The sequence below is a fragment of the Arctopsyche grandis genome, chromosome 2 (assembly GCF_051622035.1).
Source record: "Arctopsyche grandis isolate Sample6627 chromosome 2, ASM5162203v2, whole genome shotgun sequence".
In the NCBI taxonomy this organism is placed as follows: Eukaryota; Metazoa; Arthropoda; class Insecta; order Trichoptera; family Hydropsychidae; genus Arctopsyche; species Arctopsyche grandis.
In genome coordinates, this window is record NC_135356.1 from 37,436,426 (window position 1) to 37,451,129 (window position 14,704).

General features: G+C 44.6%; 1 protein-coding gene across 1 annotated transcript; it reads left to right on the forward strand.

The window, feature by feature from the left end:
• The first annotated feature begins 9,906 nt into the window (after positions 1-9,906).
• On the forward strand, positions 9,907-13,335 carry LOC143922416 (uncharacterized). The gene is made up of 5 exons (XM_077445642.1): positions 9,907-10,013; positions 10,129-12,091; positions 12,134-12,256; positions 12,306-12,965; positions 13,021-13,335. Exons 1-5 carry the CDS (start codon positions 9,907-9,909, stop codon positions 13,333-13,335), a joined length of 3,168 nt encoding a protein of 1,055 aa, XP_077301768.1.
• The last annotated feature ends 1,369 nt before the right edge of the window (positions 13,336-14,704 follow it).

The window sequence follows — 14,704 nt, forward strand, 5'->3', positions numbered from 1 at the left end:
AGAAAAAAATACATCTTTACAAATTTGAATTTAAATTCTGAAAGTTTTTGCTTAGGTTTTGGACCCGGATCCGTCGGGTTTTGAAAACACGGGTTTTCAGAAACTCTACTCTCATCTCACGTTTCCTTTGACTGTTCTGCAAATACAATAGTGTTTTGATGGCATTATATATTGTGCGTTTTGATTTGTTTGTACGACATTTAGTAAGTAAGATTAAGCGTATACTCTGCAAGAAAACAAACAAAAACCAAGATTTAACCGTCATGAATCGAGTTGCTTAGCAAATAAACTGCAAATCGAAAACCTGTTTCTTGGAACGCGATTTAAATATTGAATAGTGTTTAAAGTATCGTGGGCTATCGGAGCGTAATAGAGGCAATCGTAATTTTATTTTATTCAAATATATATTATATTTTACATTGTAAACCCCTGTAAGTTGAGCCTATGGAAAAAAGACCAATAGGATAAGACTAGAAAAATGAACTACGCCCAAATGTAGTTAGCGTGGCCAACACCGCTATGCGTACATTCAAACAACCTCTGTTTGATCTCAAGGGCAAGAACATTTGACACGTGTACAGGCAATTGAACGCATTTATGCACGTGTGAATTCACCGAACCAGCGTTCCCCGAGCCATTCGTTCAATCGATTCCTGAACGATTGTTCCATAGCCCACACGTCCCAAATCCATCCCCAAAAAAAGTTTCAAAATTGAAATTAAAAATCATTGATCAATATTTTTCACAACACACATTAAGGAGTAATAAGATTGAGGATCACCTGATAAGTGTTAATATACATATTTTCACAAGTTTCAAATATATTTCGGTAGGGGGGCCCCTCTTGGGGCCCCCGGGCTAGAACCATAGCTGTCCCCCCCGATACCCAGGCCATAAAATAGATATACACATTATATTGACAACCTTTGGTGCATTATATAAAGCCACTGTTGTTTCAAAGCAGCTTTGAGCAATATCACCGCTCCTCAACACGTAGACGACACAGCATCGAATTTATGCCGCTTCTCAAATAACAGTTATATAACAGTTCTTTTTCCGTGCTCCCAAAAAAAATTTGTTAAATAGGTGTGAATTTTGGTCAATATATTGTAAATAGAAACTTGTCTTTGTAGAAAATAGTAAATATCATTTTTTTTAAGTTTATGTAAATATAATTTTATAACTAAGTTTTTTTCAAGTCCTTTTGACCTGATTTCCGAGAAATGAACAAAGTCGGGTAGTGTAGATTCAAACGTACTTATCGAGAAATGAACAAAGTCGGGTAGTGTAGATTCAAACGTACTTATCGAGATGCGTCGAAAGTCCCTGTCATGAAGATCCCTATCTATTGGTCAAATATTTCAACCAATGACGAGTAATGATATTTATGAATATTCACCGCTGTCAACATAGAACCGGTTTAACCGGCTGTGAACCTTCTTCTTCTTGTTAATGCCTTGTCCGCATCCGGACGTTGGTGACCACCTCGTCGATTATTTGAATATATCCGCATCGGTCTTCAGCGGCTCGAACAGCTCTTCGGCGCTCATATCGGTCCACATGCGCATGTTTCGAAGCCAAGATAACTTTTTCCTGCCAATCCATTTTTTTCCTTCTATTTTCCCCATGGTTATCAAACGGAGAAATTCGTATTTTGGACCCCGTATCATGTGTCCGAGGTACTCCATCTTTCTCCGCTTGATGACAGAAACAAGTTCCCTGCCTTGACAGCTTCGTTTGATATCTTTTTGGTCCTCGGAATCTTCAGCATACGCCTATAGACCCACATCTCAAAAGCTTCAATGCGGCTGATCATCTTGGTTTTCAGAGTCCACGTCTCACATCCGTGTAGTAATACTGTCCAGACGTAGCTCTTCGCGAATCTCAACCGCGTATGAAGATTGAGATGCTTGTTTGTAAGCGCCGCCTTCATTTTTACAAATGCTGTTCTAGCCATCTCGATGCGGATTCTTAGATCTTCATCTGGGTCCATCTCTTCATTCAGCCAGGTACCCAGGTATTTGAATCTTTTTACTCTTTCTATCACCTCTCCATCCAAGGTTAGATTCCCGGTGTCTGTTTGCATTCTATCTACTATCATAAATTTTGTCTTCTTTAGATTTATGCGCAGACCTCTTCGATTGCTTTCTTGATGTACACGGTCTAGAGATCTTTGCAGGTCTGCTAAATTTTCAGCGACTAGTGCCGTGTCATCAGCATATCTTATATTGGTGATCGTCTCGCCGCCCACCTTGATGCCCTCCGCCTCTTGGAGAGCATCGTGGAAGATGGATTCGGTGTAGGTGTTAAAAAGAGTAGGTGATAGGATGCATCCTTGCCTGACGCCCCGTTCTATAGGAATCTCATCAGTGAATTGATCATCGACACGTACTACTGCAGTCTGATTCCAATAAATATTTCGTAGCAATCTGACATCTCTGTCATCCAGGCCAATATTTTTTAATGTTTCCATCAGGCGAGCGTGTTGGACACGGTCAAAGGCCTTGTCAAAGTCTATAAAGCAGATGTACACAGGTTTACGGACTTCTCTGCATCTTTGGAGTAGTGTTTTTATACAGAAAAGGGCCTCTCGGGTACCCAAGCCTTGTCTGAACCTAAACTGCTCTCTGCTAATCGCCTCTTCACACCGTGAGTAAATTCTGCCCTGTATTATCTTTAGTAGGATCTTCAATGTGTGACTCATTAGGCTAATTATTCTGAAGTCGCTACACGTCCTCGCGTTACTCTTTTTGGGCAACGGGATAAATATGGATTGTAACCAATCGCTAGGTACTTCGCCTGTTAAATATATTTTATTGAAGAGTTTTGTTAGATCTTCTATGTTATCGTCGTCCAATAACTTGGGAAATTCGGCAGGAATCAGATCCGGTCCAGTAGCTTTCCGACTTTTTGCTAGTTTTATAGCATGTTCCACTTCGGATTTCAATATATATGGTCCCGTTTCTGGATCTTCAATATGCCCTCCGGTTTCTCTATTGTCTTTAAAGAGCAATTTTGTGTACTCGGTCCATTCTGATTTCTTCTTATCCATATTTAAAATGATTTTTCCATTTTTATTCCTAAGGAGTATGAAATCTTTTTTTCTGAATGATCCTGTTGTTTCTTTTAGTTTTTTATGTACGTTAAATTCGTCGTGTTTTTCTTGTAATTTTTCAATTTCGTTACATTTATTTTCCATCCATTTTTCTTTGATTTCTTTAATTTTCCTTTGAATTTGGCGGTGAATATTTTTATATTGTGTTGGATTATTATGTTTGTGTTTTATACGTTCTTCCATTAAATGTATAATTTCATCCGTCATCCTAGGTTGTTTTTTATTAATTATTTGATTTGTTTCAAGAAACTTTTTCCCAGATTTGGTCATTGCTGATTTCCCACTTTAAGTTTACATTACTATTTTCTTCGATACATTTTTGTTTAAAATTTTTATTGAGATTTTTTGTAAATTGTTCGTGGATCGTAAGATTGTTAAGCAGCTCTAAATCCAATCTTGGTTTAGGTTTTGATGCTTTAAAAATATTTTTCAGTCTTATCTTCAATTTCCCACAAAGTAGATTATGATCGGATGCCACGTCTGCACCAGGGTAGGTTTTCACCGATTTTATACTATTTTTAAATCTACTGTTTATCAAAATAAAGTCAATTTGGTTTCGCACAATATTTTCAGGACAGTCCATTGGGGATTTCCATGTGTATAATCTTCTTTTAGGTAGCTTAAAGAAAGTATTCAAGATAACATACTGCTCTTCCTGGCAAAACTGAACTAGTCTGTCTCCTCTCTCATTTCTTTCTCCAAGTCCGAAGCGACCAGTTATACCCATTGTTTCTTCGTCTCCAACTTTGGCGTTGAAATCTCCCATTATAATGTTAACATCATGTTTTTTCGTATATGTCATCAATTCTTTGATTTGTTGATAAAATTCTTCAATCTCATTTTCTTCTTTATCGAAAGTGGGGGCATACACTTGTATTATGTTAACATTTATAGGTTTTCCTGCTAATTGTATCATCATGACTCGTTCAGATAACGGAATAAAGTTTCTCACACTTTAAATGATCACCAGGTCTTCCAGAATCACAGCAACACCATTCTTATGAGTGCCGTCAAGCGATCCCGAGTAGTAAGTCGTATATCCATTGCAATGCATCGTTTTTCCTGCTCCAGGCCATCTAGCTTCGCTTATGCCGAGCATCTGTATTTGGTTTTTTTTCATTTCTATTTGCAGATTTTCAATTTTACCTGCTTGATACATGGTCCTAACGTTCCATGTACCAATTTTTCGTATGTTCACCACTTTGAGTCCGGGGATTCTTAGCACCCCTGTCCCATTGAAGGGACGCCGGAGACTCGGGGCCGTGGTTTTAGGTTTTCTCTTCATGGTGGTTATACTAGGGATATGAGAGCACAGTAGTTTTCCCCAAACCTTCTGCTCCGCAGAATTCAAACCGATTGAGTGGCTGCCACGTCGCTTTGAATCTTCCATCTTTTGCCGTTTTAGTATATTGCATATACTTCCGCCGTGGATGGTACTGACAGAGCTGCTGCCCACTGCCAGGGAATTTTTTATGGAGTTTCCTTCTCTATGAAAGGTGTTACGGTACCTTTCAAAACCGGGTTGTGCTTTTGTTAAGCGGCGGCACTTACTCGCCGCTGACCTGAGACCGTCATAGTGTTGTGTGACATTTTATAGAGTGAAACTTACCACGGATTCACTCATCACCACTCTTATCTCAGCGCTCCTTGTCCAGGACCACCATGTCGCCATGGCAGTTGACTACAAGAGTCGTTCCCCTATTTGCAACTTGGGGACCTGAGCGGTTGCATGGAGCTCTGCTCTGAGCTTAGTAATTACTCCGTGCGGACGGACGTGTGTTTCTATTTATGATATATTTACATATATTGACAGTTTATTCACAATCATAATATTTATGAAATAAGTACCAAACAATAACGTTAACGTTGAGTACAAGTATCCAATATATTAAATTATCAACATTAAATAAAATTCACACTCAATATTAAATAATCAATTATGAAATAATTCAACATTGAAATATAAACCATTCATCACTCAATATTAAATATGAAATAATTCAACGTTAAATATTATCAATACTATCATTAATAAATCAATCGACGTTAATAATAAATTATCATCAAAAGAAATGTGATCCAAATTATGTGGGTAAATATGAAAAAATGTAAATATGAAAATATTATAAATTTAAATTCCATTTAAAAAAAATATGAAATCAAGCATAGGTAATGATTCTGAATATGTACTAACTTGCGAGGCGCCAGAAGAGCTAAATACTCATCCCAGCACCTCCTCTTTAGCTCCAATTTAACACAAAATTCTACATACTTATCGGGACAACACACAAACACACGTCCGCACCGAACTCGCTCAACCCGCGATATGAACGCGGCTGTGAACCAGTGAGACTTTAATTCTCGGGAAATTCTAACTTTGTTCATTTCTAGGGAATCAGGTCAAAAGGACTTGAAAAAAACTTTAATTATAAAATTATATTTAAAACTAAAAAAAATATAGATTTACTATTTTCTACAAAGCCAAGTTCCTATTTACAATATATGGACAAAAATTCATACCTATTTGACAAAGTGGTTTTGGGAGCACGGAAAAAGTGCTGGAAGTTATAAAAACACTTTGAGAAGCGGCGTAAATTCGATGTTGTGTCGTCTACGTGTTGAGGAGCGGTGTCGCAATCGCTCAAAGCTGATTTGAAACAACCCTGGCTTTATATGTACATATGCGTATTTGAAACGCAATATTTACCAACAGGTATCGACAGCCTTTATGTCCTTTTTTTTGTATTTATGATATTTTTTTTATTTGCGATACGATTGTAATCTGCAGATCATTTTCACCTTTATGGCATTTGAAAAAAAATTCGTAAAATAGCCATTTTATATTATAAACAAAGTAAATTACGTAAAACAAATAAACATTTTAATAAAGCGTCAGCCGTGATCATAGATTACTACATCCATATTTTTATCGCCATGTGGGGTACATGTACAATGTACAGTACCTGTACATTTCTTTCTTCATCTACATACATATGTGAATCCGCATCTGTCTGAATATCATTATTTTTCAACTCTAGATATGTTCAGTATTAATGAAGCAGAAATAAAGACGAGTATAAAATTGGGATGGAGTGCATTTACAAAGTCCAATGTACTCAAAAAAGCAAGGCACGCTGCATGCTTGGCATTACGAGGAAATACAGGAAACGGAATACGTGTATGATAACGGGAATTATGATAAAGGATATAGTGGATAGAATGAAGAGATTTAAATGGCAACGGGCGAGTCACGTGGCTAGAAGAATGGACTGAATGGAAAAGGTGGACAACAGAAGTACTAGAATGGTACCCAAGATAATGTTAAAGGGTTAAAGTAAGACGGGTAGACGTAATTGGATAATTGTATAGGGTGAGATGCATGAGAGTTGCGCAAAACAGAGACGGGTGGAAGCGCGTTGGAGAGGCCTTAATCCAGCAGTGGATGACGAATGGCTGTAGATGATAATATAGGGGAGGAGCTTGGCATATTGGGATCGTGTATATTTCCGCTTTACGTTTCTGCTTTTCTGTTTTGAACTTCTGAAGCTATTGTCTATTGTTTACTGAAACTAGTGATGAATTGCTGTAGATGGTGATTATGATGATACGCACTGCGGCCCGCAAGCAATTATAAAATAGATAAATTGATCAATCAATCAAAAAGGTTGGAGATCAATCATTTATATACTTTTTATGTATGTAGAAGATTGAAGTATGGTATTCAAATTCACAAAAGTGTTTTTTTGCTTACCGACGCAAACGTTTTTGAAGACTTCTTCAAATTTCAGTTCAGCTTCGTTAATAATGAAGTAAGTGTCCGAGCCAAACAACCCACATGGCCGTGTTTTGGGCTCTTACGGGCGCGCGCTCATTTTACGGGGGCGCGCATCTATCTGTCAAACGAGACGCCCACCATCTGCCGGCCGAGATGGTCTTGGCGTGGCTGGTTTACCTTGCCTGACCAGCCTGACCTCATCTTCATCTTGCCTGACCTCATCCACAGCCCCCGCCATAAAGGGGCACAGGCGCCGAGAAACTCCCCGGCTCGCCATCTACTCCTTAATAAACGAGGATAAAACCGACTTGACGTGTCTAATTCCCCACCCCCCCCTGTTCCAGCTCGTGCTCCAGAGCGAGCTGAACGAGAGACGACGACACACACACACACAGCCGCTGGTCACCCCATACATACACACACATTACAGCTGCTGAAGCTATCGTTCATGGTCCTTCGAGTCGGGATGATCTACAGCGCTGGACTCTGTCGTCGGCACACCAGGTTGGTCGTCAGCCATTTTGTCTCTCCCGTTATTCCTTTGTGTTGGCTGTCCACCATCTTGTAATCCCGCTTCCCTTTGTTTAAGCTCCCGCGTGGGTTTCCTCCCCCTCACGGCGTGGGTTCCCCCCCCCTGTTTTTTAACGGCATGGGTTTCCCCCCCCCCTGTTTTTTAACGGCTTGGGTTCCCCCCCCCCTTTTTTAACGGCGTGGGTTTTTTCCCCCTCCCCTTTTTAACGGCGTGGGTTTCCCCCCCCCCCTTTTTTCACGGCGCGGGTTTCCCCCCCTGTGATCTCTTTTCACCCCTTACAGTTTCTCGGAGTCATGGCGACTCAATTGCGACGTCGTCGTGGCGCCCTTCGGGGAATGCTGACGAGAAACGCGAATCTGGTCGAGCAATTACCGCTGAGCGTGGCCCGACTCGAATATTTATTTAATTTTTTATTATTTTTATTTTTTTATTTTTTTATTTAATTTACACCAAGAAGGCCTAACAGGTAAACCCCATGCGCCTTCCTGGCCAAAGACAATTATATAAACATATATGTACACCTATCAAATATACACAAATACTTCCACGTATACACAAATACACATTCATACATACATAAATATAAAAATACACATATATACATATACATACATACACACCTACACATATATAAATATTCACATATACATACATATACATATATATATATACATATACACATACACATACAATACATACATCCATATACATACAAACATTATACATGCATATACACATAAATCATTACAATTAGTTATTGAGTTCAATTGACTCATATTAAATAATTCTGACATAAAAATTAATTCATTAGGAACAAAATTCAAACTCCTAGGATTAAAATCACCCAAGATCATGACTTTTCTGCCAGCCAAAACATTAAAATTATTTTGCAAATTTGATAAAAATCAATTTATAATTCGGAGGAGATTCATTCGGAGGAAAATACAGTACACATATAAGCTCGAGGAGACGCGCCAGCTGCGTCTCGATTTTCTGGACACGAGTTAGAAGCGTTAGAGCCCACAGAGGCGGAGGATTCCGTGCGAACATGGGACGATTTTGAGGCCGCCTATTCGGCATATATACATATATGCAGTGCTGGACAAACTAGATGCCGCAAAGCGCATCACCTTGTCGGGAGGAACATCCCCCCCAAATGACCTTGTCCCGGTCGATCAAACCGTCCGTCGCACTGTTGACCAACTCGCTACTCCCCCAGTGGACCAACCCATTCGTCTCCCGGCACTGGAACTGCCAACATTCGATGGGAAGCTCGAAGATTGGCCCCAGTTCTCCCAACGCTTCCAAGCCGCAATATACGGCAGTAAGGTGGATTCAGTCCGCTTCCAATATCTTACTGCCAGTCTTACCGGTGAGGCCCGCAACATTATCCGCGGCCTCGACTGTGCGGAAGGGGCCTTCACCACCGCTTGGTCAATTCTCGAGGACCGGTACAACAACAAGAGGTTGTTGGTCCAGAGACACGTCCAGGCATTGCTCGACGCTGAGCCTGTGGGCCGTGACGTCGGTCAAGGGTTGCGGCGGCTGGTGGATGACATCACCATGCATGTCCGCACCCTCGGGTCCATGGGCGTCCCCGTCGACAAATGGGACGACGTCCTCGTGTCTTCCTTGTCGTCCAAGCTGGACCGGTACACTGCCCGGCAATGGGACATGCAATCGGTCAAGTACGAGGACTGGACATTCGAAAAATTTTCGAAGAGTTTCCTCCGGTTTCAGTGCCAGGTGCAGATGAACGGCGAGGCCATCGAGAGGATGCACCAGCCGCGTCAGTGCATCACAGGCAGCTGCCAGGACTCCCGTTCATCACGAGAGAGTCAAGGTAGTTTCCTGCCCTAAGTGTCGGGGTGACCACGTGCTCCACTCATGCTCCTCGTTCCGGGACCTGGCCCCACCAGAGCGAATCAGCCTGGTCCGAAGGGCAAACCTCTGCAGGAACTGCCTGCGTCCTGGCCACAATACGACAGCATGCAAGAGCCAAACTCGTTGCTCCCACTGTCCCAACCTACACCACACACTTTTGCACGCCGAGTTTACTCGGACTTCTAAGCACCTCGACGCTGCTCCTGTCCCAAGGGCAGCAAGCTTCGCTAACGAAGCGCCACACGCACCTAGCCTTCATGCCCTGCAATCAACCGTCAGGGCAGCAACAACCCCTCGCACCATTCTGTTATCCACAGTGGTGCTGTCTGCCTGTGGAGGCGATGGGCGTTGGCATAAGTGTCGAACACTGCTCGACAGTGGGTCGGAGCTAAATATAATCTCCAATGACATGCGTCGGCGGTTGAACGTCCAACCGCATGCATTGAACGCAAGACGGTCGGGGTAGGCTGTAGAGAAACGACAATCTCCCAGGGCGTAGTCTTGCACGTTGCTCCTCGGGGGTCGAGGAGTCGTGCCGAAATAAGGGAAATGGACTTTTTAGTGATCCCCAAGATCACGAACAATATTCCGTCCAGAGCCATGTCGGAATTGCGGCTGGGGTTGCCCCAACGTATTTACCTGGCTGACCCCAAATTTGATTCCCCGGGGGCAGTCGACATGGTCCTCGGATGCTTGGCGTTCCATCAGTAGATGTAGATTCATCAAAGACGGTAGGAGGAATATTTCCATTCCTCCTTCACTCACCAGCACACGGAGCTCAACTATTCACCTGCTGAGCACTTCGTTCGGCTGGGTTGTTAGTGGTGAACTGAGCGCAGTCCCAAACGCTAACATCTCCTGGGGCTGTCACCTATCCCTAGTCCAATCAATTCGGGCTTTCTGGGAATTGGAGGAACCTTCCCCAAACAATGACACCCTGGATGAGGTTGACCCAACCGAACGGTTGTTCCGCAGCACCACGACCCGGGACGAATCGGGCCGATTCGTGGTAAGATTACCCTTCCTCGGGAATTCGCTCCAGTTGGGGGCCTCACGGGTATCAGCTGAATCCCGGCTCCGATCACTGGAAGCCAGGTTAACTCGCAATCCCGAAATGCAAGGTCAATATCGGGGATTCCTGCAAGAATACATGGAACTGGGGCACATGTCTGAGTACGGAGCTGAGACCGGTCCCCATTTTTACCTTCCGCACCATGCGGTGCTCAAGGCGGCCAGCCTTACTACCAAATTGCGAGTCGTGTTCGACGGCTCTGCGAAAACGTCGTCTGGATCGTCATTGAACGATTTGCTCCGAGTGGGACCAAGGCTCCAAGACGACATCTTTGACATTTTGTTGCGTTTCCGCCAACATCGGTTTGTGATGACCGCGGACATTGCAAAAATGTACCGTCAAATCTTGGTACATCCCGAGGACAGACGATTCCAGAGGATTCTTTGGAGAGCCAACGGTGCAGTCAAGCCCTTCGAACTCAACACTGTGACCTATGGCACGGCTTGCGCATCCTTCCTGGCCACTAAGTGCCTAAGGCAGCTTGCTACTGACCACGGCGCTAAATTCCAAAGAGATTTTTACGTCGATGACCTCCTGTCCGGAGCCGACAACGCAGAGGATTTGATGACACTTGCACGTCAGATCACCTGGATACTCTCTCAGGGTGGTTTCCCCCTTCGAAAATGGTCTTTCAACACGGCCAAACCCCTGAGCGAGTACCCTTCTCTTGAATCCAATGGGGATGATTGTCACATCATCACTAAGGAAGAATCCCCTACTCTAGGACTTAACTGGCATACTAGAGCCGACTCCTTTTCAATTTCGGTGAGGATCAATGCCACCCCTGCCACCACTAAACGAGGCGTATTATCGCAAATAGCTCGGGTATTTGATCCACTGGGTCTGCTAGGCCCCACCGTGGTAATTGCAAAACTGCTCATGCAAGAGCTCTTTCGTTCTGGGCTTGATTGGGACGCAACCCTTCCCGCGGAGTTATCTAAGAGGTGGAGTACATTGGCCCAGAGCCTTCCCGAATTTAGGACTATTCACGTTCCCAGACACGTTCTACTACCGGAGTCCGTTAATGTCACCCTGCTGGCCATTTGTGACGCCTCCCAGATCGCATATGGAGCATGCGTGTACGCATTGTGCTTGGATAAGGCCGGCAACGGCAGCTGCCGATTGTTGTGCGCCAAATCACGAGTGGCGCCTTTGAAGGCCGTAACGATTCTGTTCACCTTAATGAACCGAGTACGATCGACCATAAACATCGATTGCGAGGGTGTGTTACTGTGGACTGACTCTACGGTCGTCCTCGCCTGGTTGAAGGGAGAATCCTCACGATGGGTTCCCTTTGTAGCCCATCGGGTAGCAAAAATACAATCCATCTCATACAAGCACTCGTGGGCTCATGTCCGTTCTCAAGACAATCCTGCTGATATTTTGTCCCGAGGTATGCTTCCCCAGGAATTGCAAAATAACCACTTATGGTGGAACGGCCCCGATTGGATTTTGTCTCCCCGAAGCCGTTGGCCAAGAAGCCAGGGCGCTCCGGTGGACGAGGTCCAATTGGAAGTTAGGAGAACCCCCCTCGTTCTGACCATAAGGAGCTCCGATTGGACCCTAATCACCAGCCAATCGTCGTGGAAAAAATTGGTCCGCATAACGGCTTACTGTTTGCGATACATTTCTGCCTTAAGAAACAAAGGGACCATAAATGGAACTCTGACCACTGCCGAATGCGCAACGGCAGCAACTCGCCTCTTAAGGAACGTTCAGTGAAACAGCTATAAAAGGGAGTGTTCGTTGCTGGAGTCCAGACGGCCTGTCCCGATTAATCCCATTGGAGTCCTGAAGCCGTTCCTCGATCAGGACGGACTGATTCGGGTGGGTGGACGTCTGAGCCATGCTAGGTTGCGGTTCGAAAAGACGCACCCGGTGCTAGTGCCGTCGAAATCGCACTTGGCCGAATTGCTAATACGGGCAGTTGTTGCACGCTGCCCACGAGCAGTTGTTGCACGCTGGGCCCCAAGCCCCACGTCCCCCTTTCCCACTAATGGGCGATTTGCCCACAGTTCGAGTCACTCCTGCCCATCCATTCTACAGTTGCGGTGTCGACTACGCCGGGCCTATAACCATTGAGGAGAGGGCTCATAAGAATCGTACCCTCCTCAAGGCGTACATTTGCGTCTTTGTCTGCCTTGCCACCAAGGCGGTTCATCTGGAGGTGGTGCAAAGTCTCACCTCCAACGCCTTCATCGACGCCTTGAAACGTTTTGTTTCCCGGAGGGGATTGGTTGCCGAGGTTTGGTCAGACAACGGGACAAACTTCGTTGGTGGGGAAAGAGCCTTACGGCAACTAGTTTCCTCTAAACAGTTCAAAAACGCCGCCATGAACTTTTCGACAGCGCACCACATTAAGTGGCGTTTTATTCCACCCCGCTCACCGCACTTCGGCGGCCTTTGGGAAGCGGCTGTAAAGACAATGAAGCGCCATTTAACTCGCATTGCCGGCAACGTATCACTCACCTACGAGGCTCTTAACACCTTGGTCATTCAGATTGAAGCGGTTATGAACTCGCGCCCCCTAACACCCATGTCGTCCGATCCTGGTGACCTAATTCCCCTGACTCCTGGACATTTTTTGGTTGGCCATTACTGGCGTTGCCTCAGGAGAATTTAGCCGACATATCGGCAAATAGGCTGTCTCGTTACAGACAACTACAACAGATGCTGCAGCACTTCTGGAGGCGATGGTCACGGGAGTACATCACACTCCTTCAACAACGTCACCGCCGAGGTGCCAAGGAGGCGCCAAACTTGCAGCCGGGAGACCTAGTGGTGGTAGCGGTGGTAGTGGTGGTAGCTGGCCCATGGGACGAGTCACGCAGGTGCATCCAGGACATGACGGCGCAGTGCGGGTCGTCACCCTGCGCACTCAAAAGGGTGTCATAAAAAGGGCATCTCGGCGGGTCGCCCGTCTGCCCATTGATCAACAAATTCAACCCGCCGACTAGGAGCGGGAGCATATGCTGTTCTCCCTCCCCCCAAATAGTTTTGTGTTTGTGATAGTGAATTCATACCACCCCGGCTAGTTAGCGCGGTATTAGTGATTCAGTGTATGTCCTATGAATTTTGTCCTAGTTTAAGCCAATCTCTGCTATGCACTCAATGTTTAATATTGTATTCTTATTTTACGGCTGAAGGCTATTTCTTTTCTATTAGCTCTATGATGGCCTGCCGTGTAAGCGGTGCCCTACTTTATTTTACCACTAAAATGACAAAAATGTTAATGTTTGTTACCACTGCTCGGAGCTCAACGTGGATGTTACCATTTATTATTTTATTATTTATACCAGTTATGTCATTTTACGAGGCGCGCTCATCTGTCAAACGAGACGCCCGCCATCCGCCGGCCGAGACGGTCTTGGCGTGGCTGGTCTACCTTGCCTGACCAGCCAGCGTACTCATCCACAGCCCCCGCCATAAAGAAACTCCCCGGCTCGCCATCTACTCTTTAATAAACAAGGATAAAACCGACTTGACGTGTCTAATTCCCCACCCCGCCCTGTTCCAGCACGTGCTCCAGAGCGAGCTGAACGAGAGACGACGACACACACACACAGCCGCTGGTCACCCCATACATACACACAAATTACAGCTGCTGAAGCTATCGTTCAGTAAGTATTGTAATTATGTACTTTTATAAATATTATAAACTGTCAATATATGTAAATATGTCATAAATGGAAACACATGTTCGTCCGCACGGAGTAATTACTAAGCTCAGAGCAGAGCTCCATGTTGCATGTTGCTCAGGTCCCCAAGTTGCAGATAGGGGAACGACTCTTGTAGTCAACTGCCATGGCGACATGGTGGTCCTGGACAAGGAGCGCTTAGATAAGAGTGGTGATGAGTGAATCCGTGGTAAGTTTCACTCTATATGTAAAATGTCACACAACACTATGACGGTCTCAGGTCAGCGGCGAGTAAGTGCCGCCGCTTAACAAAAGCACAACCCGGTTTTCAAAGGTACCGTATCATCTTTGACAGAGAAGGAAACTCTATAATAAATCCCTGGTAGTCAAAACATTTACTGCGCTGTAGAAGGAAGTGGGAATCCACTGCAGTATTCTCCTAAGTTAACTATGATGTACAAAAATAAAAGTGTGAAGAAGTCTGACTCTCCGGCTGACACCCGGTGTCTTCGAGGTTCCAGGTCTCACGGTGTGAAATTGGCTACTGGCCACATGCATGTGACTCACCAGGACTACTGAATCCTGGGAAAACACTAGTTGTTGAGAAAGAGGTGTACAGTCATGGGCTAGATATACTCGGAATCTCGGAAACGCACTGGAAGAACAACGGCCATTATAAAACTTCAAA

Bases quoted from the DNA above. Each gene is read 5' to 3' on its own strand.
- LOC143922416 (XM_077445642.1), top strand. From the start codon at position 9,907: ATGTCGGAATTGCGGCTGGGGTTGCCCCAACGTATTTACCTGGCTGAC. The intron at 10,014-10,128 runs GTAGATGTAGAT...CTGGGTTGTTAG, and splicing joins GGATGCTTGGCGTTCCATCA to TGGTGAACTGAGCGCAGTCC. The intron at 12,257-12,305 runs GTGCTAGTGCCG...TAATACGGGCAG, and splicing joins GGTTCGAAAAGACGCACCCG to TTGTTGCACGCTGCCCACGA.